Genomic DNA, 23,483 nt, shown 5'->3' with positions numbered 1-23,483 from the left:
TTCTCCGCGAGATTTCGCCGGCCACGTCGTGTAGATAGAGAGTAACGGTGTGTGCAGTTGCGCTTGATAGGCAGAAAGCTAAGACGCTTGCCTCAGCATTGGATCGGATGGCACTGGGCCTTAAAGTGCTACGAGAGTTACAGCTGGGGCCCGCAGGCTCCGGAATCACTTTACTTTAGGGAAAACGCAAAACAAAGAAAAAGTAGAGAGAGAGAGAGAGAGAGAGAGAGTGAGAGAGAGAGAGAGAGATGCGATACTCGAAGAGTATAATGGCTTTGAAAGTGGGCTCCTGCAACTGAGGGCCTAGATTCGCTGACCCCTTTTGCAGCGTACTCTACGCAGCGGTGTTAGCACATTGTAATCTTTAAAGGGAGTTTTGAAATCGCTATCCATTCACAAGTCGCTATTGTCGAGTCCAGTGAGTTGCTGCAACGCACTGAACAACACATTTTGTTTTGTTTCGCAATGAATGGTCTCTCAGCGATGATTTCAGGGTGTCATTCTTTTATCACAGGGTATAAGAAATTATTGGCTTTTTTTTTTTTTTGTCAATAACCATGTGGTGCCGCCAATGATAAAATAATTTCAGTAGCTGAACAAGATTACTGACTACCACGTAAGAGAAAGAAAAAGTGATGTTATCAAGCAACTAGGGGCCATAAAAATTCCTGCTACACTGATGAGACAAACTGCCAAGGTTTCTTAACTGCTACGTGGGGTATTCAGTCTATATTAGGATATTGTTACGAATCGTTTCAACTTTGCTTGTAAGAATATGTAGAGAGTGATCGCCGTTCGGGGATCTCATTGCTCAACTGCGTTCCAGGATGCAGACACTGGGTATATATTCATCCTTTTCAACAATTAGGTGTATATGCTCTTTCAAAAAAGAAAAAAAAAATGTGCTCGACACCTGTTCCTCTGCTTGTATGTACCCAGCGTAGCAATCAAGCAATAATGAGGAGCTACCAAATTAGACTCACTCCCAACTCTCTTGCGTGGTGGACCTGCTGCTAGAGGCGCACAAATTAATGGCGAAAAAAATTACCTGTAATTTTTTTTTTCTTTTTGCATTTCCGAAGGCTGTGTTTGTTCCGATAGGCACCCACCATCGTTCCTCTGGATTCCTCTCTTTTTTACATTCAGATATGTTCTCCGCCGGCATCAAAAAGAAAAACGAATATCAAAAGAGTTGACAAAATAGAGCAAGTATTTTGTATCGCAATAATTTGACGAAGAAAGCTGAAATTGTGGAGTACCGTCAGCATAGCGACCTAAGGAACATTCCATTGTGACAAAAAACAACAACAAAAACTGAGCGAAAATACGCTTAAATTATAGGTGGCCACCGCTCTCTGAATTTTCTTAAATGCGTTTGTGGTCGCACTCCACACATTAAAATGTCCGCCTCAAAGCGGTGCTTCATCGCTTAATATAGACACACGGAAGCGTTCTGCAGCTACTGGGAACATTATCCCTTAGAAGGGCATGGACCACGGCCAGGCACATGCTTACTCTTGAGCAAATCTAAAGAAATTGATGCCGGCTTAGCTCGGTTAAGCCTGGATATGCGTAAAGATACCAGATGGATTGTTCACAAAGTCCGACTCGAACGTTCTCGTCGCCGATGCACTGGCTGCAAACCCTACATATGGTGTGGTCGGTGATTCGGCGCGCCTTCTTGGCGTCTTCTGAATCTTCTTGCTCCATTTTACCGGCTTTTTCTTCTTCTCCTTGACATGGGGGAATTGGCCGAGGTGTATACATGAAAATTTCCGGAGGCGATTGCAGCAAAATATTAGCGTCAGTCTGGAATTTCGAAAAAAAAAAAAATAATGTTGATGAAAAGCGACAGAAGAGCATTTAAGAAAAATAACAAACAGAATATTTTGGTGGAAAAAGAATATGTTGAAGATATTTAAAATAGTTAGGAATTCAACCTTCGAGTTTCAATTATATAATCATGGAGAATCCCGACCCCAAGCAAATCATTTGGCGCTCGCACCAAACGATAGTAACACTGTAGAGACAAGAGGCGGCCTAGCTTGGAGAAAGGGACCTTCAGATAAGTATTTCTCCGAAGTGCGAACTGTGGCAAGAGAGGAGGAAATGTTCTTAGATTCAACTTCCCCGCATAAGTCACATAGATTTGTTGGTGTCCACCCACATTTCCATAGGTATAGATTCAAACTGGGAATCCTGTATCGCAACTGCTTCATTGATACCTCGCACTGCCTGGTTTTACATTACCGGACGTTCCAATTATATGGTGAGTGTTGATAATCGGGGGTATTTAGTAAGGGATCTCATAGACTGGCTGATATGTGCTAGAATCACTCAAACTTGGAAATCTTTAACAGGCTGTACTTAGGGACGGGATATGTCACTGAATCACCAAGAATCAAGAGGCGATCTTGCTGAGAAATCATCCACCTCGTTTGAATGAATACCTACATGACCAGACAAAACGGACATCTTGCAGAGTGCATGGACTAAAAATCAAAGGAAACGGCTGAAGTAATATTCTTGTGAAGTTTCCAGCGAGATTAAAACTGACAATCACCGATGATAACGCGTGAGACGTGATACGAATTTTTGTGAAGAGCCAATCTAAGAGCCGCAAACTCTGCAAAGAATATAGGAATGTAATTCGTTATGCGACAGAATAGCTCCAAGCCAAATCCCCCGAAAAGATGCCAACTGCCGCTTTTTCGAAGCCGACGGAAGCATCTGTTGAAAGAACAGCACTGCGAAGGTATTGCCGTATGTGTTCGCATGACAGGGGAATATGTGATCGTAACGAAATTCCCCTGTTGCCTGCGAGTCATCAACCCTCAACAATGAAATGAGCTCAGTCTCAAACGCAATCGGGGTTAATAAGTGCTGTGTTCGCGTAACTTGTGGCATTTGATACCGTGTACAGATGAGACACAAACCCCGACATCAATGACCGGGTCAAACGACCTGATGAAAGTACGCACCCTGAGTAATTAGAAGCGGGAATTTAGACCTCTCTTCCCGTCTTCATTTTCTTCTTTGGCTCGGAGCCAATAGCTGCCATGGTGACAGCGCATGCGCAGTAGGGACTGGAGACACCCGAAAGGCGGCGCTGACTATAGTCTAGCGTAGCTTTTGCTACAAAAGCCGCACTACCATTTCCGAAGGTCAATGGTTGAATGGAGCTGGCACGGCTGCCAATGGTCTTCGTAATTCAATGCTCAATATAGTTTACAATTAACACACTCATGAATATACTTCTACAATTTCTTTTCTTTTTTTTTTTTTTTGTCCTTAGGGGGCACAAAGCCGGTTCAGTACAGGACCGGCTCTCTTCCTTTTACATGTGCACGTGATTGAATGAGCTTTTTGTACAGCGTAATTGCTGCAGCATGGAGGGCATGATAACGACTAGAACAATTTGTCTGTCCCTTTGATAGTCTTACACTTATACTAGAAGTGCCAAATTTTGAATCGTTTCATTTGAGTTGATTTTTGTTTACGGCATTGATCCAATTTTGTTAGAAGGAAAGCAAATATGCTCACCCTTATGCGGCTCGTATTAAAGCTGCTGGGATGTAATGTGCCTTTCATGTATTTTCAATTCGATGGTGAAAATATTTCATTTTTATCGCTTAAATGGCGTGCTCCCTTCCCCGATTAATTTTCTTCGCCCCTGGAAAGGAAGAAACACGGCCCCGTGACTAGCTCGATTTGAGAAACTTCAGTATCATCTTTTCGAGCCGCAAGCCACATATTAGAAAAAAAAAAAAAAACAATAAAAGTGAACGACAAATTCAGCGACCCTCACGACACAGTAGACAAGCAGAGCAGAGCAAAATAGGCCAAAGCAAACCAGCGCAAAACAATGCAAAGTAAAAAGAAAACCCATTGCACCGTTTGGTTCTCAATACATTCATTGTAGCACCAGCGCCCCCGATAGTAAATGCAATCGACGCGCACAAGTATACGTACGTGCTCAGAAAGGACCTTCCGCCACAAGGGGCACTTCGCAGCGGGCGGTCGCGCTCCGACACCGATACACTCTCGGCGGACGTGAAAACAACAGCAAACCAAAAACGACGCGGGAAACGCGACCGCAAAGCCTTCCAGCGAAGTTCGCGCTCGGGAGATCAGCGCGACGCTCCTGTGGGCGATGTCTTATTGAGTGCAAGAAGGAAGAGGTCTCTCTTGTGAGGTAGGAATCCAAAAGAAAAGAAAGGGGGGTCGGAAAGCAGAGAAAAGGGGGGCGACGACGGAACCGTGCGACAAATGGCGACCATTCTCGCGAATAGGAGAATGTGGGCACCGAAAGAGACGCGAGCCCATGCGAAGTTGTATCCTGAGACAAACCATCTCCTCCGAATTCTGCTAGCAACTCATTGCGTATAACAGCCTGTGTGCGCATAAAAAAAAAGAAAGAAAATACACCGGTATGGTCGCTTGCAAGCGAATGTGCGGCTGGGATGGAACGATTGCTCGTATAATCCCGGGAGCATCCTCCGGGGCGACGAGTGGTGCGACGCGATACACTTTCTGGTTTGAGTCCGACCGAGGGTATGTGGGGATGGAAGGTATTCGTGCGGTAGGTGTATATAGGGGAGTCGGAATGACGACGCCTATAAAAGTTTCTTCCCCGCTCGTAAAGATTCGGCAAAACCGCTGAGATTTGTTCGAAGTACTCTAGCAGCTTGTTACGACACTCTGCCGATCTCGAGGAAATCGACGTACGGAGGTACTGCAACCCGAAGCATCAGGAATCCCAAGAGAGCCCGGCTCATTGGCACGTTCTTACCACCGTCGGTAATGTTCTTTCGCGCGGCACCGGCGTGTCGTGTGTTGTTACTCCTTGATGATCCAGGCGGATCTAATTCCTTTTGGGTAACACGGCGGCGTTCGCCTCGTCCAGTCGAATTAGTGTTGTAGGAGGCGCGTAGTAACACTACGCTATAGGCGGCAGCAGCCGATGTCGGCGTTCGTTAGCCAACAACATGCCAGCTCATTGGTGGTAAGATGACCTTCTGCTCGGACAGATTCTCTGTGCAGATGACTGTAGGTGCTTTTTACGCTTTTTCTACCGATTCGTCAGTAAAACCTTCACTTTTGCAGGCGTTATTTGGAGCAGAATGTTAGGGGGAATCCTCCTATGTTGTGAAAAAGTTCAGTGAGTGAGGGATCACAAGTCAGCAACCGCACCCAGGAGTAGGCATGCAACAACGAAGGAATGTTGTACATCTTTCGTAGAAGCCCCGCAGCTGAAGAAAAAAATCATCTTTGTTTAGGGAGGAGAGCGGCTACAAAGCTTTCCTTCGTAGCCTTTGGTGGATGACAATGAGTAATTATTTCTTTATAGAGTTATCTAGAAATCACCGAATGGAATCATTAACACGAAAGCTAAACTAGTTCAGGTTTTAGTCTAAAGAAAAATTATTCTTTTAACCGCCACGCCAAGAGCCTGTTCAAGCAAGCCATCGCCCTCGTTTTCGTGGAAAAGTAGGCATGAATGCATATACTGCGCACGCGCTAGAAAACGGAAGTTTGTTTCGTGCATAAACATTTTTGACAAGAGAGCCAACACTTGTCTGATTAAAACTTAGGTACTGAGGAGCTAAACACAACCGAAAATGTCAGTTGCACCTTGGAGAACACGCCACTTCTGACGTAATCTGTCACACACCTCTGCTGGCCTCTGTACTTAGCTGGGGTGGTCAGAATTATCTTTACAGATTTCTTAAATTAGGCACAAAGAAGTACTTGAAATCCACCACTGCATAGAAGTTAAGCGCCCAGGGGGACACAGGGTGAGGCGTATAATTACTTACAATATAACAGTAACATCTTAAGCCTTTAAATTTAGCGAGCGAATTTATATGGGAAACCTTCAACTAGTCGTATTTCCGCACAATTTTGTTTGGTAGAGTTCACCTAGCGCTATGTCCCGAGATATCGCTTTCAAGCTCTGAAATGGACCCGCGTGCAAGGCGGTTAAATGTGCCTCGCGAGAAATTCCTCCCGACGTAATTCTGCTTTTAGTCCTCCAACGGCGCATAAAGAGAACGATGCTGCTGATAACCGTTTTCCTTTCTTTCGACAGTATAATTTTAAGGAACGTCCTACGCAACAGCTGCGTCACACTATATATGAAGGAGTTCCGCATCGACTGGCCCTGCTTTGCATGCGTAATTAGAGGCGAAGTTAGGGGCACTTTGAGGGTAATTAACTCGGAACATGCGCACTTTAGAAGAATTCCAACTAACGGAGTATAGAAATGCGACCGCCTTTGCGTTTTAAATATAAACATTCACATTGGCCGCAGTAGCTAAGATGGTTTCTGACGGTGACAATTATCACTTCACTTCGTTTACCCACGGCCATAAAACTCGTGAACAGAGGTAGATTTCACATACCTGTCAACGCATAACTTTATGAAACTTGTAAAGCATTAGTTTTCATCAACAAGAATATTGCCATGGGCACTGTATACGCTTTGTATACGGTCACTCACAGATATTTATGTTTTTGAACGGTTTAAGAGGAAAAACTTCATTGTTTAATGACTTAGAGGTCCGGTCATCGACAATTTTTTTCAGATAATTTTTGTTTTGCCTTTAGTTATTTTTTATTCAAGGACCCACAGAGAATAAAAAAGAAAGAAAAAAAAACACTGAGAGCTATCGAATTAAGTATTTCTGGGCACCGTCGCAAATACTTAAGCCAGGGAAAACCATAATGGTTCTCTACTATTTCTGGCAATCCTTGCCAAACGTACCTCATCGTCTAAGCAAAACAAATCACACCAACTTATTTCCCAATTGTACGTTATGCAGGCGTCAACAAATCAAGCCCACTCTCTCAAAACTGAAACTGTACCGATGGAATAGCAAAATAGACAACTCGGAGCACGAAAGCGAATTGCCACTGCATATATAGGCAATAGAGTAAACCAGCCAATTGGATGTTTGAACACCACCAGCCTAGGTTTGATCCTTCATTGTTTCTTTTTAATGTAGGGTAAAGACTGCTATACCAGCCTTTATCTTTATAAAGACTAATCGACGATATAAACGCAGAAATAAATGAAAACAAAAAGTATACTATGCGATCTCTTAAGTCGCTTAAGTCACCCTAAAGGAGTGGAATGCAACAGTAATAGAAGCAACACTGCCCCTTCAGGTTTCTATCACCGCAGTGCAAAGTGCTCCTTGTCCCTTTTCCGGCCTCGGCGGCAGCTTTTCGATGGAGGCGAAAAGCAAGGCGCCCGTGTGCTGTGCGATGTCAGTGCATGTTAAAGAACCCCAGGTGGTCGAAATTTCCGGAGTCCTCCACTACGGCGTCTCTCATAGCCTGAGTCGCTTTGGGACGTTAAACCACACAAACCAACCAGCAAACCAACCTCCTTGTTCCTTTTTTGTTTACTGTCTTATTTTATTGTTTAGAACTCGTAGCAAGTCGTTACACCGACTCAGCTCAGACATGTAAAGCGGTCTCGTTGCATCACTCATCTCGCCGACCAATCAACGCTCGGCCATGATGCGTGATCTTGTGAAGTCATCAACCCCTCCACCAACCACAGATTTTCCTGACAGCGTCGGACGAAATCAGGCTTTTCTGCTCACGTGGACTCTTATGCTGTTGCATTAAAAAATATAATGGCGATTTCCTCTGGTTGACTCGAGCAGAGTGCCCGAACCAAACAGCGTGACGTAACCACACAGCAAATCAGCCTTAATTGACCGGCGGAACCTGCAGAACGCACGGTGTAAGTATAATGCTGAATCAATTCCGGAAGTTGCGGTTGCATCTTGTCGCTAAAAAGTTGCTGTTGATTAATATGCGGGGACATGGGACTTTGTAACTTGCGTTCTCACGCTGTTGACGCAGCAGACATTGTTTGCTAGACTCGCTTTGATATACGCACGCGAAAAAAAAAAATAAAAAAAAAGAAAACAAAAAACAAAAACAGCGACGGTCAGTGTTCCCCGCCGACACCTCTGAAATCACTAAAAACAGAAAAAAAAAAACCCTCAACCTCCGAAAGTGACGACAAGCTTACTAGAAGTGCTAGCAGTTCCAGCGAGATCCGACACCTGGTCAGCATATATCAAGCTGGGGCGCACCACTGCGAAATGATTTGTTTCAAACGACCCGCAGAATACGCGCGACTTACGGAATTCGAATTCGTCATCACGGGGAATGAAAAACCGCTCCCGCACGACCAGTGGAGATCGCCACAAGTTAAGTGTTATTTCCCGCTCTATGTAAGACGCCTGGCCCCGACAGCGTTGTAATGCTGAAACATGATGTGTAAGCAGTCATAATAAGTTGAATACATGTCCACATGCCAGCGGCCGAAGTTTTCGCTAGACCCCCGCTTTCTACCGGATAAAAGAGCCCTTCAGCCTCCGACTGCGACCGCTGCCAGCTGGACAGGTGGTAATGGGAGAGAGAGAGCAAGGTAGAAACCATTCGAGATGCACTTTCAGATTTTAGCTATAAGCACTAAGTCATATAATGCAAACTTTTCATCTCAACTCGTTTTGCATGCAAGTAACCTCTGTCCACACAGCTGAGCAACCTTGCTTGCATTTTTTTTTAAGAGCGTATATAAATGCTGCTCCTTCGCATCGTAGTACAGTTTTTGCCAAATGTTTAGAGCCAAGAGGATTTGTAAGATGTTTTGTCATATACAATCTCCAATAGGAAGGACTTCCATGAACACTAAAGGAGCGCCACTGCACGGCATAGAAGAAAACGCCCTGGACTCTAAACTTTTGACAAAGACTGTACGTTACAAATACTACACGATAGCAGCCCTTTTGCAGCCTCGTGCACCCTTCCTCTTACAAAACGCTACCTTCCTTTGCCTTTAATTGATAGCTTGCAGAAATTGGTTTACACTGCTTTAGGTTCACTTGTGAGATACTTTGAATTACTTGAGATAAGTCTGAGATAGGCCGCTATGCTACTTCCGAGAGCGTTAACCTTATTCGCCTTTGAATTCAACCTTCTGCCGAGACTTCGATTCAAGGAGGATAACGTTCGTTGACCTTTTCAGCGCTGCTCACAATGTCGCTTGCTACATCCCACAGGTCACGCTGAGTACGGATCCTTCTTTCACTGAATGTCGCATCAAGGCGGCCCGGCCCGCCCGTCTCAAGTTGCGACATGCACTTGGTTGCGTAAGCGGGCACACACAATACCGCAACCAGGCATAGAGCGATCATTTGCGTCGATAGAGGCCAGTAGCCTGCCGACTATATTACCGAAAGAGGAGATTTGATGGGATTTATGGGCATTACCACCAAAGAGACCTGAAACTGCGACAGTAATGGAGACCCAAAAAGAGCGCTTTCGTTCGACGGTACGCCGTTCAATGCGACGCATACTATCGCATGAATTGCACGACGTAGAACATGCGTGACTCCCAAGTCAGGTCTCGCACATCATGCACGTATCCGCCTGCACAGCTAAAAAATCGCGGCCCTGCAATAAATAGAATTGTTACGTTTCTCTTTCACACACTCCAGCTCCGCACAAACACACATAAACCTCAAGCTGCTGTCAGTATACTGGGCAGTACACTAAAGTCATTTCAGAGTATAGACTACGCCTGTCATCAACATCAATTTTCGAGGATATAAATTTATATGAATCGTGGTCATGTATAAAAACTGCATGGCGGTCCATGGCGACACTCGTAACCTCACGGCGCTATGAGCCGTTCTCTGTGCTCGTCTGTGTGCACGTCTGTGTGCACGTCTGTATACGTATTTACACAAAGCGAAAACTCACATTCAAAGCGAAAACAGTGTATTCAATACCTGTTTTCGACTCTACTCTCCCTCTTCATGGCCACTAACTGGAGGCAGACGTATAGGCTATGAAATCTGTTTAAGAAGGCGAAAAACGTGCGATGTCACTGTAGTGCGCGAATCTGCGCGCCAGACCACTTAACGCTGCGCGCATAAGTCGTTGCTGCAACAATGCTGCCGCCCACGATCGTGGAATACCGCTCTACACCCATGATTGACCGACGAAGGCTTACGCCATAGACTGGCAGCAATCGTGGCATCGGCGCGTCTTCGTGCCCGCGTTCCGAGAGTACCCACACCTCTGGCCCTCACCCCTTCGGACGGTTAGCACGTTTCCGCGTTTTCGTTTCGGGGCACTGCCCCGCTCGCAGGTAACATAAATGTGGGATGCACGCTTTTCGGGCTTCAGCTTGGCAGAATAGCTAAACGAGGAAATGTTCTTTAATTCACCAATTTGAGCTCACATTCACACATGCATGTATTTCTGACGCACTGGTGCACAGAAAAATCTTCATAAGGATCACCAGCATCATCAGCCGGATTACACCTACTGAAGGGCGAAAGCATTTCCTACGTTACTCCTACTAACTCGGTTCTGTGCTAGCTGCATCCACTTGACCTCCGCGGACCTCTTAACCTCATCAGCCCACCTAACTTCCTGCCGCCCGCTGCGGAGTTTTCCGTCCCTTGGAATCCAATTTGTTACCATCAGCGACCACCGGTTATCCTCTTCACGCTACATGCTCTGCTCATACCCATTTCTTCTTATTTCCCTGACCAACTCTGCACGCTTTCTATCTCTTAACATCTACCATTTTTCGTTCCATAGCCCTCTGAGTTGTCCTCAACTTAAGTAGAACCCTCTTGGTTAGCCTCCACGTTTTAGCCTCATAGGGGAGCACAGGCAAGATGCGACTGTTATGTACTTCCTCTTGAGCGATATCGGTAAGCTGCTAGTCATAATTCATAATTTGAGAGTTTTTGCCAAATGCGCTCCACCCTAGTCTTATTCTCCTGGTTATTTCATTTTTACGGTCCGGATCAGCTGTTACTACCTGTTCTAAGTATGCATATTCGCCTACCACTTCCAGTGTTTCGCTGCCTATAGCAAAATGTTGTTCCTTTCCTAAGCTGCTTTGCATACCATTTGTTAGGCCTACCGTTCTGCTTTTCCTGTCTAGGTCGTCAATTATTTTTTTGCAATTCATCCACTGAGTTACTTAGCAAGGCAATGTCATCAGCGAATCGCAGATTACTGAGGTATTCTCCATCAATCCTTATTCCTAACTGCTCCCATTCTATGTCCCTGAATACTTTCTCTAAACCAGCTGTGAACAGTACTAAATGAGATCATGTCTCCTTGCCTAACGTCTTTCCTTATTATTATACCTAAAATTAAAAAAAAAATAGGTCTTGAAATTTAAGATGTAAATCGTTATGTTTTTGATGGACCGTTCGTTCCTTTACCCTACAGAGGTGGTGCAGTGATTAGGGCGCTCCACTCCTGTGCCCAAGGGTACGGGATTGAATCCCGGCCGCGGCGGCTACTCTCCAATGGAGCCGAAAAGAAAGGCGTCCGTGTGGTGTGAGATGTCAGTGCACGTCAAAGAACTCCAGGTGGTCGAAATTTCCAGAGCACTTCATTACGACATCTCGCATAACCTGAGTCACTTCTGATGTTGAACCCATAAACCAAACCAAACCGCTCGTACCAACTCGTCCGGAGAATACTCACGTTTCACTTATACACACACAATGACAAAAAGCTACGGGGATGACATGACATTCCGTGCCTAAGTTTTTAGTCTTTTTCTGTCGTGCATATTTTCTCACGAATCTGGCTTGTTATACCACGACCGTAAGGACTTCGGAGTAAAAAAAATTGCCGACTCTTTTTGTTGCATGTACACGAGAGTAGGCCTATACCGCATGAACTGTCAATTTCCTTCCTTGGTAAATGGCAGCTGTGTCAGAAAAGTAGGGTAAAGCAAAGGAAAACGGCTACTTGTCTGTTTTTTATAAGAGATTTGGCTCCCAGGCCGAGGCACTTCCATGCACAAGTAAGGTTGGTTATTAGCTTGTAGCTTCGTATAGCGTATACAGCAGATATGTCTTGATAAGTGCCCGCAGTTTACCCGTGACCTCCAGAAAGTTGAGTATCACGGTGTGTGCGAGCAGCGTTATCACGACCTTCTAGAGAGACATGAGGAGTGACGTAGTTGGAAAGTGAAACCGGGAGGAGGACAGCTTTCTTCGAACCGTTGACGCCCATTGTCTGGCCTTTGCAGGACTACGTGCGTCGAGACTGCAGTCAGGAGAAGGGGGCTTCATGGCGGAGACGAAAGTAAGAAAAACTACAGCACTGCGTGTGTCGGTCTGTAAACAAGGCGTGGAAAGCAACCTCGGATATATATATATATATATATATATATATATATATATATATATATATATATATATATATATATATATATATATATATATATATATATATATATATATATATATATATATATATATATATATATATATATGTGTATTTTTTTTTTCGGAAAGGGGGGGGGGGGGGTAATGCCACCTAGCGTTGCCAGGTGGTGCATGACTGAGGTGTGAAAGAAGGGCGAGGTTGAAAAGGACGACAAAGTGTCGCTTGCACGTTTGCGTCTGTGCTGCTGTGTTGTGTCTGGGCTACCCCCTGCTATCATTGGTATCCTTAGTCACCGTGTATGAGACAATATATATATATATATCGGCGCGTTGTTTTTCCTTCCGCTTTGCATTTAATGCTCTTTATTCCAATAATCACCATAAGAGAAATTCCTGTAAATGTCACCGTATAAACATAACACACACACACACACACACACACACACACACACACACACACACACACACACACACACACACACACACACACACACACACACACACACACACACACACACACACACACACACACACACACACACACACACACACGCACACACACACACACACACGCACACACACGCACACACACACACACACACACACACACACACACGCACACACACACACGCACACACACACACACACACACACACACACACACACACACACACACACACACACACACACACACACACACACACACACACACACACACACACACACACACACACACACACACACACACACACGCACGTATGTACGGTCTTTGCCAAAAGTAACCAGGTTGCGTGTTCCGCTTCTCAGTCGGGTAGCAGAGGATTCGTACCACTTCTGAAGACGCAAATCTGTGCAAAGTGAAGGCGAGCTCCTGTCCTCACTTCCCAACAAGTTGTGATTCTCTGGGAATCCATTCTGGCTTTAGAATACAAGCGAGAAGCAAAACATGCAGCCTGGTTACTTTTGGCAAAGACACACGTATATACGCGGGCCATAAACGAGCAGGGGCTTGATTTTGTTACTTTCCGCGCTTGTATTTGTGAACGAGCCTGCATCTTTGGAGCTGTAAATGAGGTGCTTTCAGCGTACGTTTATTTTAACGCCAGGATGAAAGCTTCCTTTCTTGTACTTTGGAACGGATTAGCATTCTGATATCAAATGAGCATGGAATCGTAATATCCCTGGAGGCTCAATTAAAGGCACGTGCTAGAAATTGATTGATTGATTGATTGATTGATTGATTGATTGATTGATTGATTGATTGATTGATTGATTGATTGATTGATTGATTGAAGTTTTATTCAGAAGAGCTTGGTCTGGGTAGACGAGACAAAGGGCACTTTTGCCCGTCGAGGCCCGGTCTCCCATTACATTGCTCAGCAGGATGGCAAATCAACGTATAGTCAATAGAAAATAAAACTGTTACGCAAAGTAAAAGCAAAAGCGAATGAAAAGTGGAACGCATATTATACTAAACTAAAGAACCGACACTTTATGAGGGAGGTAGAGACAGAAGAAACGTTTTTAAATTGTTCTTGAAATTATGTCGGGCATCAGGCTGCTGCAGAAGTTCTATAATACGTGGATGTTTTTTAATTAATTCAGGAATTATGTAATCAAGGTTCTGCGCCCTATGCTTTGTTCTCATCAAGGCATCTGAAACTGTCTTTACCTCAAGTTATAATGCTTGTTGGTGGGCAAGTATAAAGCCAAGTATAAAGCATAAAAGGAAACTTGGTCACGGGTAACTTCATTGTAGATATAAATTGCAAGCTTCAGTTGAAATATTTCGTGGTCTTCAGTAAGTTGTGCTTTGAGAAAAATGGGCGCGTGTGTTGTAACAAACCTAAATTTTTTATGCAGTGCAGTGCAGTGCTTTTTTTTTTTTTTTTCAATAACTCACCCACGCCTGTGCAAGTTTATCTTGGCAGTTGTGCCCCGAATTAAAAGGCAGTAATATAAATGAAAATGAACTAAAGCAAAATACAACTGACTTTTAAGCCAAATGGAAGCCATATCTCTCACTTTACGCAAAATTCTCTTAGGCGTAGACAGTTTGTGTGAACCTTATATATATATATATATATATATATATATATATATATATATATATATATATATATATATATATATATATATATATATATATATATATATATATATATATATATATATATATATATATATATATATATATATATATATAAGGAGTCCAGCTTAAATTTCACTTATCAAGGACACCTAAGAATTCATAAACGAAAACGCGTTCAAGGACTAAATCTTCGTACTTGATCTAGATACCAAAATTATCAGGTTTATTTCATGACTTGAATACTACATACTTGGTTTTCTGCACGTTCAGTTTGAGCTGGTTTAGCCGGAGCCTTCATAAAAGGTCATGTAACCAAGTGTTCACGGATATTTCTTGTGCTGATAAATGTTTTCCTGAACAAACAAACTGGTGTCATCAGCGTACACTGTAATATCGTGTGTATCTGGTATGTGGACAATAACATTATTATAAATTATAAACAATAAATTATCTAGAATTAAAATCTTTGAAACACCGTACGTAATTGGTTCTTAATTACATGAATGCCCAACAAGGCTAATAAATTGGTATATGTCCGTCAGATAGCTGCGAATGGCACCGCGGCTTGGAACGATGTCCCCAAACGAATTGGCAGTGATACGCATTTCGATGGGTTGTTTCGTGAGGCAAAGAAAGGCTTCCATGGCCCTACGGATCTCATCGCCACAGATAAGTCGCTAAATTCGGCGTTCCAGTGAAACTCGGCGCTCACGAACGAGACAAGAGCGCGCTTTTAACAAGAATTATCGGCCTGCGCAGAGTACTCAGTGGAAGGGAGTGGATAAAAGGATGACGCTTCGAGTGTAGACCGGCGGTTCCCTCAATTCCCAGTATCGTGAAGAGGAGGACGATTGGCTTCAAGTGCCTAACAGCACAGCCGTCGTGAGTCCTTATTAATGCACTTTGACTAAACTTTATTTCCCGAAAGCCTCTGCTTTATAGCTTTATATAGCTTCAGTGGGAGATTGCAGGCTTCCTAATTATATCGACACTCCGGACACTAAAAAATTAGATAATTCCTTCTCCTCTAATCCTTCTAATCTGTGCGAGCTTCTCGAATATCCCCACTTGATTTAATTGAATGCAGTCTTAATTTCGGTAAAATTGGCTGAAAAAGACGCTGACGAGGACAAAAGAAAAAGAGGGCTGAGTCGGGCTGGTTGGTTTATTTTGGAAGGAATGATGAAGCAACGCTGATAAAAATAAAAAAAAAAAAAACTTTTAGAGAGCTGTGTTTTGTGTCTGTCTCTTCTTTATCGTACCGTCCGCCACGTTCTTTCTTCAATTCTTTCAGGACAAACAAGTTGGACTGCAGCGATAGAGCGCCATGCTGTATTGCGAAGACACCGCTTTAACTGAAAATGAGTTTTTGTAAGCTAGAAAGTGTAAACAAAAATTAAACACACCTGTCGCCACCATCGGCCATTCTCGCAATCAAATCTCAGAGGCCCCGACATAGTGGCTGAATGTTTAGGGCTCTCGAATGTTGAGCCTCAGAACGCGGGTTCGGTCCTGAGCTCGGTGGCCGTGTTTCAATGGAGATGAAGTGCAACCCGTTATTGTACTGGACGTTGTCAGTGCACGCTGAACAAACCAGGTGGTCGAACTTTAACTCGAAGCTATCCAATACGGCGTCCCTCATGGCTGTTGTACTGTTCTGGGACGTTAAATCTCATACCATACCAAAGGATGGTGCGTAAAGGCAGATCTTTTACGCGGTAATCTCTGAGGCTGAGCTTAACCTTGCACCAGTCGCTTATAGAGGGGGATTACAGATTATTTTTTAGCCTTGATCTCGCAAATTCTGAGCGAACGATGAAGAAAAAAAATTAATCTCATTTTTTTTTTCGGCATGAAATGCGTTATTTACTGGCGGGTAAGCATCAAAGTAACAAGAAAGAATGGTATATCGATTTTTCGCAAAGACAAAAATTCCGTGCAGTTGACCTCATTATCCTTCAAATTTATGCGATATAAAGTATTCTTTATACACCGCTGGAGGTTTGTATGCGATTATACTTTGACATTGGGAGCAAGATGATATTCCTGCGTTTTCGAGCGAGTAGTCCACGCAGAATTCTCCACTATATCCACAGCTATAAATAATTGAAGATTGCCATATAGCCCCATCACTCTGTCGGGGCTTTACGTTCAAATATCTTTCGGATAAGCTATCAACTACAAGCTCGCTTTGGAAACCTCTTCAGGGGCTAACGTCCAAAGTGAGAGGTCATCGCTACTCTCAAATCACTCGCCTCGTGATGGCTTTACCCCTTTCCTTTTCTGTTGCTTAGTTAAGATACCCCCAAAGAATATCACTGCCCCATGATCGCAGATGAAATTAAGAGCAGCAATGCTGACAACGCTCATTTAGGAGCAAAATGACTGGGCAGCCAGTATGGTCTCCACTCGACAGCTCCATAAACCGCCTTGGAAAGGACTGCCCGGAAGGAATACATCCTAAATTTGTCACCATTACAGAGGGCTATCCAGCAGAAATAAAATGCAGCAGATTCAGTGAAGATACGCAAGAAATAACCCCGCAGGCATTGGGGGACTATATAAGAAGGCAATCTGAAGCTATGTACAAAAACTGCGGTGTACAGAAACGATAGAATCAGTGCTAATTCTAGTATCCTTTGCTTCCAGAACGCAGTTCGAACACATAGAACAGGTCGGCGTGCTGGGTGCATGGTGTTGCCTTCGACCAGGCTCTCATATAAGCATGAAACACTGTAGAGATATGATGACCTTGGTGTGCCTTAGGCAATGACCTTTATCAATTAGCTCAAGCGTCACCGCAATGAGGATGGCAGTGGGCCTACGCCTTGTGAGGCTAGAGCTCCAACACGAGTTCGGTCTTTGAAATAGGCTGGCGCTTACCTCACCCGTAATAAAAATCTTTGCACTTAAGTACATATGTGCGTCTCAGAGGTACTAACTGTGCGGGTGTGTAGGTTTGGGCACTTTTCAGCCGCGTTCTTGTTTATTTGTTTTCAATGTCGGGTGGCCGTTTTCTTTCAGTTAAAAAAGCAGTAAACTGCAGAAGACGTCCCGCAAAGTGCGTATTGCGGGCGGGGGGAGTTGACCTTGACAAGGGCGAAGCAAATTTAGGGGGGACTTGAGTGTGCAACTGAGAAATAACATCCCTGCCCTAAAGCTGAGCACTTCTAGAGGAACGCACGTGACAGCAGCCTTCCTTTTTAAAGCTACGCACCGTTTCGGAGCTGCCGTTTAAATTTTAACCGTCGTTTTTTCACCCTGGCTAAGCTATGGCAAGACGGCCGTACCCTGGCTAAGCTATGGCAAGACGGCCGTAAATTCCTCATGCTCGCGAGCATGGTGTTTATTTTATGCTCGGGACCTGGCTGAGTCAAACGTGGCTTCGAAAAGTAGGAACCACAGCTTGCGTACACGGCAAGTAAATATATGACTTTGCATGATTTTAAAAACGGCACATGGATTGAATCAACTTGTATAAATAACAAAAAGAGAAACAAAAAACTTGCACAGTGCCCTTGAAGTAAAGTGAATATAGTTAATTCGAAAGCATTGGCTCCCCATCGCACCTCATACCATTCCTTTCAGAGGTTTGGGGTAAAAAGAATTCTTTTTACTTTGTCACTCGCCAGCCGTGGCAGCTATAGTAACTTGATTATATTTAATCAAATTTTTTTTTTACTTCAACTAATTTATTAATTGTGGTAGGTGGCTTCATGGCGACACTTTGTGAGGGGCGTCATGTTTTTCTCCCAATTGGACTTATAATGCCTTCACGTTAAAAGAACGCCCAGAACTTTCACCTTGTACCCGTGCGAGGAAGCGGGCATCATAGTTTTATTCTATATTACAACACCCTCGCCATCCTAGTATATTCTTATTGACCGATATGTGATGGTAAGGAATTTAGGGCGGGCCCGACAGAATAAGCGAAAAGTGAGCACAGGTCAACTACGACAACCGTCAATTATGCCGGTGGTCATTTACCACAGTGGTGAACTGCGTCAAATATGAAAGACAGCACCATTAAACGCGAGCAAAGGCCCGCTTGAAGCTCTGCAAACAAAGCAGATGAAGAGATAGAGAAAAAAAAAAGATTTATTGTGGGAAAACAGAGTAACTATAATTCAAGTAGACAAATCTAATAACCACAACGCCGGGCGCATAAACGAGAAAGTTATGCTATATCAGATTAGCTTCCAAGTAGTTCAAAAACGCCCTTATAAAGTTTCAGGGATGCAAATTAAAGGATTACTGCATGTAACTACTTTCAGAGATTGCGCGATTCGAACAGAAAGCGAACAACGCTTGGGTTACATTATTTTGCGGCTAGCAATCCTAGCCTGTGAGCATTTACTTTACGGCACGGCCATAATTCATGCCACAAGGGCAAAGCAGGTACTACAAAATAAAATAAAAATAATGCGTGTGCACGGCTCGGTGTGGTTCTTTGCGTGACTTCATTTGTAAGCAAACGTGACCACGAAAACTATACAGCGCAACCTTACTTGAATCAGATTGCAATCACACTAACGCCCCCGGCGCAACGTTCGAGGTACAACATCGAACAGCAAGAAATGGGAGCAGCGAGCGGCTGGCAGCCTTCTGTACTCGTGAATAGTTTCGAGGTCAATTCTACACAGTCTACAAGTATACTTTATTGTAGGCACAACAGAGTGTAAGGCTGCCTTCCATATACGCTATGTCCCTGTTTCAGCGACAAAGCCGATCTTGTTATACTCACGACTCATGAGTGAGTGCAATGAATGGTACTCGAAACACCACTTAATTTATACTTCCAAACATATTACAGGCTTTTAATTTTTAGTATATTATGACTTCCCATTTGAGATCGTGGGATTTGATGTTGCATTATTAGCGGGAGTAATATTGATTTAGAACACATGGGATGTCAAGGCGTGGCATCAGTGCGCTGCGGCACCGATCGCACGTAAAACCTGATACCTTTACTCTTAAGAGTTATCATCAATTAAAAAAAAAAAGTAAAATTAGCCAGGTAAATTTTTCTCGCGTAAAGTGGTAAGCATGGGGCGTGTACTAAGCCCAAGGACTTACTTGAACTCAGAATGTTTTTTTCTCCCTCAAAGCGTTTATATTTAACATGGGGTAAGTACTGATCATTTGTGCTCGGCCTCGTCGCCAGCCGTTATCAGTGAGAGAGGAGCCGAGCCCTTGCTAACAAGCTGACCTATGGGAAGATGCTCGCGCTACACATGTGGACCGAGCACGCGGCGACACCGTGACATATGCACACAGACTGCAACAAGTTGGTTGAAACGGTTCTGAACTGGAATTTCGGCGTGCGATGAGGCACAGTAGACGATGCTGACTTGACAACGACTGGGACGTTTATAATCTCAAAAAGGAGCGGTATTTTTCCAAACATGCAGTTTATCAAGATGCTGGAGCGTTGTTTCTTTTTTACGTATTGGGATTGCCAGCCCGGCGAACTATATAGACGGGCGGTATAGTGTCGCCGTTGACACGCGAGTATTCTCTTTGTTGAGCGCTTGAGCGAAATGAGGGAATAAGTGTCATTTCTCGCGGTGACGCTGAAGAACTCAGTTAATGACGATACATAATCCGCTTTACAGCTACACCTTTTCAAACTCTTGTGCAGGAGTTTTCACGCTTTCCTGATAATTTTAACTGGTTTACAGTCGGGTCTCTCTTATGTTCATTCAAAAACAAAATATACAGTAAGATGCCACGTTCTGCCGCCGCGGGCTGGGCACCATTAAAAAAAAAAAAAGAAAAAAAAAACAATCTTAGGTTGGAGTGAGTCGCAAGAAATTACGCAGTCTGCTTTGTCATCAAAAACTGCCCGTTTTTTATTTTCGTAACTCAAAACTTTTAACACAAAATGTCAACCTTCGATTTTCCAATGAAATATTGTGGGGCCAGGTCACTTCCTTCGTCCTTTGATAACCCACGCCAGGGAGTCATCCCGAAAGTAGATACTATCGACACTGTAAAAAGGCGCGTATTGTTATCTCATTTTATGAGGACACATAACCGTTGTTGACTATCACACGCCAAACATGGGGTTTACAAAGTATCTGCCTGCAGCTCTATAGAAGAAACTATTTTTTTTAGAAAGTCATATTTTGCATAAAACATCGCGTTCTTTCTAAGAACTCTCCACGCTTGATTTACTAACCCATTTGCCGTGGTTGGCGCAATATGCCGTCCAGAGTAAAATACTAAAATAAATAAATAAATAAGAATACTTATTTTAATTAAGCTTCATAAAACCGCTTGACAATGATGGTTAGTTTATCCTCAGAGCGAGCTAAGAGTTGTAAATAACGTGTTCGCGAAAATTTGGGTGAAATAATTACACCTTCCTTAATTTTCGCCTATAGGCGCGCCGATCCGAAAACAAGTAATTAACATTACGATTGTGCGAAGAATCCCACCTTCCGGGATGCATTCCAGCAGCGAGGAATCCGGGAGCGGCGTGTCGTCACTCGCAGAAGCGTCAGGGAAGCCCAAGAGTCGTCGAGGGTAGCGAGCAATCACAGTGCCGACGACCGGCGACGGCAGCGGCAACGGAAGGGACCACGCTCCACCTCCGGTATCGGCCGTCGCCGTGCATTCTCTGCGAGCCGCACGCCGATGCTAGGCCACCGCTTACGTCGCACGCGCCACCGACAGAGCTCCTCCGAGCCGCAACGCACTGTCGGAGCGGCGAAAGGCGCGCACGCGCGCGTCCTCCTCTCTCAGCGCACCGCTTCTCTCTCACAACATCCGCCGCTCCTCGCTTTCACTTTCCTCTGTTTCCGAATCGCTGGGATGGAGAGGAGAGAACGCGGGAGAAGTGTTCTGGTTTAAGTGAGACTACCTCTTCCGCTATCTCCCTCAGGGATTCATCTGTCTCTTTCACTTTTTCTGCTTCGCTCGCGAAACCACTGATGTTCCGACTGAGTTTTTCCGGCGCAATCGAGCTTCAAGCAGCACGGGTGCTAGCGGCAGGAGTCGGTCGGTACTTTGTGCCGTCGGCCAACTCTTACGTGTATGCATAGACGCGGCCCTGCCAAAGCAGGTGCATCTGATAGCAGCCGCGTCACGTTCGCGGTCACCAGCAGCGGTACGGTGTGTCGGCGACGGCGCTATATCGGTCCCCGTAATGCGATAACGTACCCCTCTCCCTACTCCTTTCCTTCGAGGGCCTGGCTGCCTGTAAACCTGTACGCGCACGCAACCGAAGCGATCGTCGGGGATGCCCGTCGGGGCTTTTTTTCCGCGCCACACGCAGACAAACAGCCACAAACTGTGCACACACCTTTTGAAGCGTTGGTGCAGCGCAGCAGGTAACGCCGCAAGGGTGTTTTTCGGCGGCATTTCGTTTCGTCCTCAGCGGCCCCTTTCGCTGTAGCTTCTCTGTCCTACACGACTGAAGCGTCAGTATTTAGGCCTGTAACCTTTCTTGAACTGTGCATCACAAAAAAAGCACATAATTTTTACAGAGGCGCCAAAGAATTCTCGAATAACACTAGTACCCGTATACATTTTTGGTGTGTGGGGGGAAGCACCCAAAGGTACCCGAGGCCGCCAGAGCAGATGTTCGCTGAAAACTCTCTATTCAAGAGCGCCTTGACGGGTGTGTCCAGATACTCTTGAATGGGCTTTTCAATTGTGTTCGTCAAAAAGCACAACAGGCCTTCATCAAAAAGATTCTCAAAATGGGCGAGAAGGAAAAAAGGCGAAAGGGAGGGGTTCAGCGTTTAGAGAATTACGGAGAGTGTTCTTACACTGGAACACCTACCTGAATGCGCCCTGCCAGAGAGCCTTGACAGCTGTGTTTAGATACTTTTAAAAATGCTTTTAAGTTGCTTTAGACAAGGAGTACAACATGGTATCATCAAATTTCTCGGCTTGCTTTATGAGACCGCTGTACCTCACACGCGCTTTAGCCAATTTCATCACCGAATCAACCAGGAATCACTCAAGCGAAGTACAAGAGGTCTTGTGTTTTGTCCTGAGATGGATTAGTACATACAAGTACACTATTCTCCTTTGACCTACTCACATCGTACCAGTTATGAAACGTTCCGCATTACCCTGTACTGAAGGATCTAGTTTGCTCGTAACAGCCACTTAATGAGGTCACATGCAAATGTCAGCAGCCAAAGCCAGTGCTTTGGCTGCTAAATGCAAAAGCCTGCAAAAGCAATGGCTGCAAAAGCCAATGCTAAATGCCAGTGTTTTCGCTCGCTATCTATACCTTTGTCTCCTTCTCCTCCTTTCTATCTCCTTTCTGCTGCCCAGATGTAAGCAGTAGAAACATCGGAGTGAGTATAGGCCTCGTTTATTCCTTTTCCGAACGAGTACTGGCCGGTAGACTCGTATCAGAGCTGATCGTGATAGCGCACTCGTCACGTTCGCGGACGGGTGCGCTATCCTGCTGCTACTCAGAGCGTGCGTGCATCGGATAGGAACGGAGGCTCGTGTGTTTCCATGGGCGTGCTGGGCCGGCCCACAATGCTACAGAGTGGTAATGCGTTTTCTGTGGGTTACTGCGCCCCACTTCCATTCCTGTGGCAAGCAACTGAGTTATCGACTCAAATTTTGGCTTGTGTGAGCAACTGCAGGCTGCGAATCAAGCTCAGAAGTTGCGTAATGTATAACATAAGAGCTTGAAGCGAACCGAGGCTCTGCGTCCCCCCCCCCCCCCCTCTCCAAAAAAAAAAAAAGCGGTACCTTACGCTTTAATAAAAATGTTTGCTGTACGTATCGGCCACTTCTACCTTAGAAGTTTCACACGAGCCTCGACTACCCTGCGCACTGCACCGGAAGACGACGGAGAGGAGAAAGCATGCGAGGGTAAGTGCTGTAGTGAGTGCCGTCTGATAGAGTGTTCTGATTAGTGTGAGTCAACCCCTCTCCATTATCAGCTGTTTTGCATCTGAGTCCCAAGAAGCTGTGGCCAACTAATTTTCATCCGCTGCGTCTATTGCAGGCGGCATATCTTAATAGCACACATTTGCGATAAACATCCTATAGCGTGAATAAGAAATCAGTTACAACTGTTGAAAATATAACTATTCGTCGAAGACGCGCGATATCCGCGCATTAATTTAATGATAGGAGCCCCCTTCAGACGCTATACCGCAGGCATGATCGGTGCATAG

At 44.7% G+C, this 23,483-nt stretch overlaps 1 protein-coding gene across 1 annotated transcript in view; it reads right to left on the bottom strand.

Annotated features, from left to right (window-relative positions):
- Window positions 1-21,261, bottom strand: part of LOC146197291 (neprilysin-1-like) — an 89,253-nt gene extending 67,992 nt beyond the window's left edge. The window contains exon 1 of the mRNA XM_084596457.1: window positions 20,769-21,261. Coding sequence (XP_084452583.1) covers window positions 20,769-20,782 — 14 coding nt within the window. The 5' untranslated portion in view covers window positions 20,783-21,261. The remainder of the gene's footprint in view (window positions 1-20,768) is intronic.
- Between the last annotated feature and the right edge of the window lie 2,222 nt (window positions 21,262-23,483).

Source organism: Amblyomma maculatum, chromosome 3, assembly GCF_055883805.1.
Source record: "Amblyomma maculatum isolate TAMU_Amacu chromosome 3, ASM5588380v1, whole genome shotgun sequence".
NCBI lineage: Eukaryota > Metazoa > Arthropoda > Arachnida > Ixodida > Ixodidae > Amblyomma > Amblyomma maculatum.
Note: the sequence above shows the minus strand (reverse complement) of the source record. Positions and strands in the feature narration are given on the sequence as shown.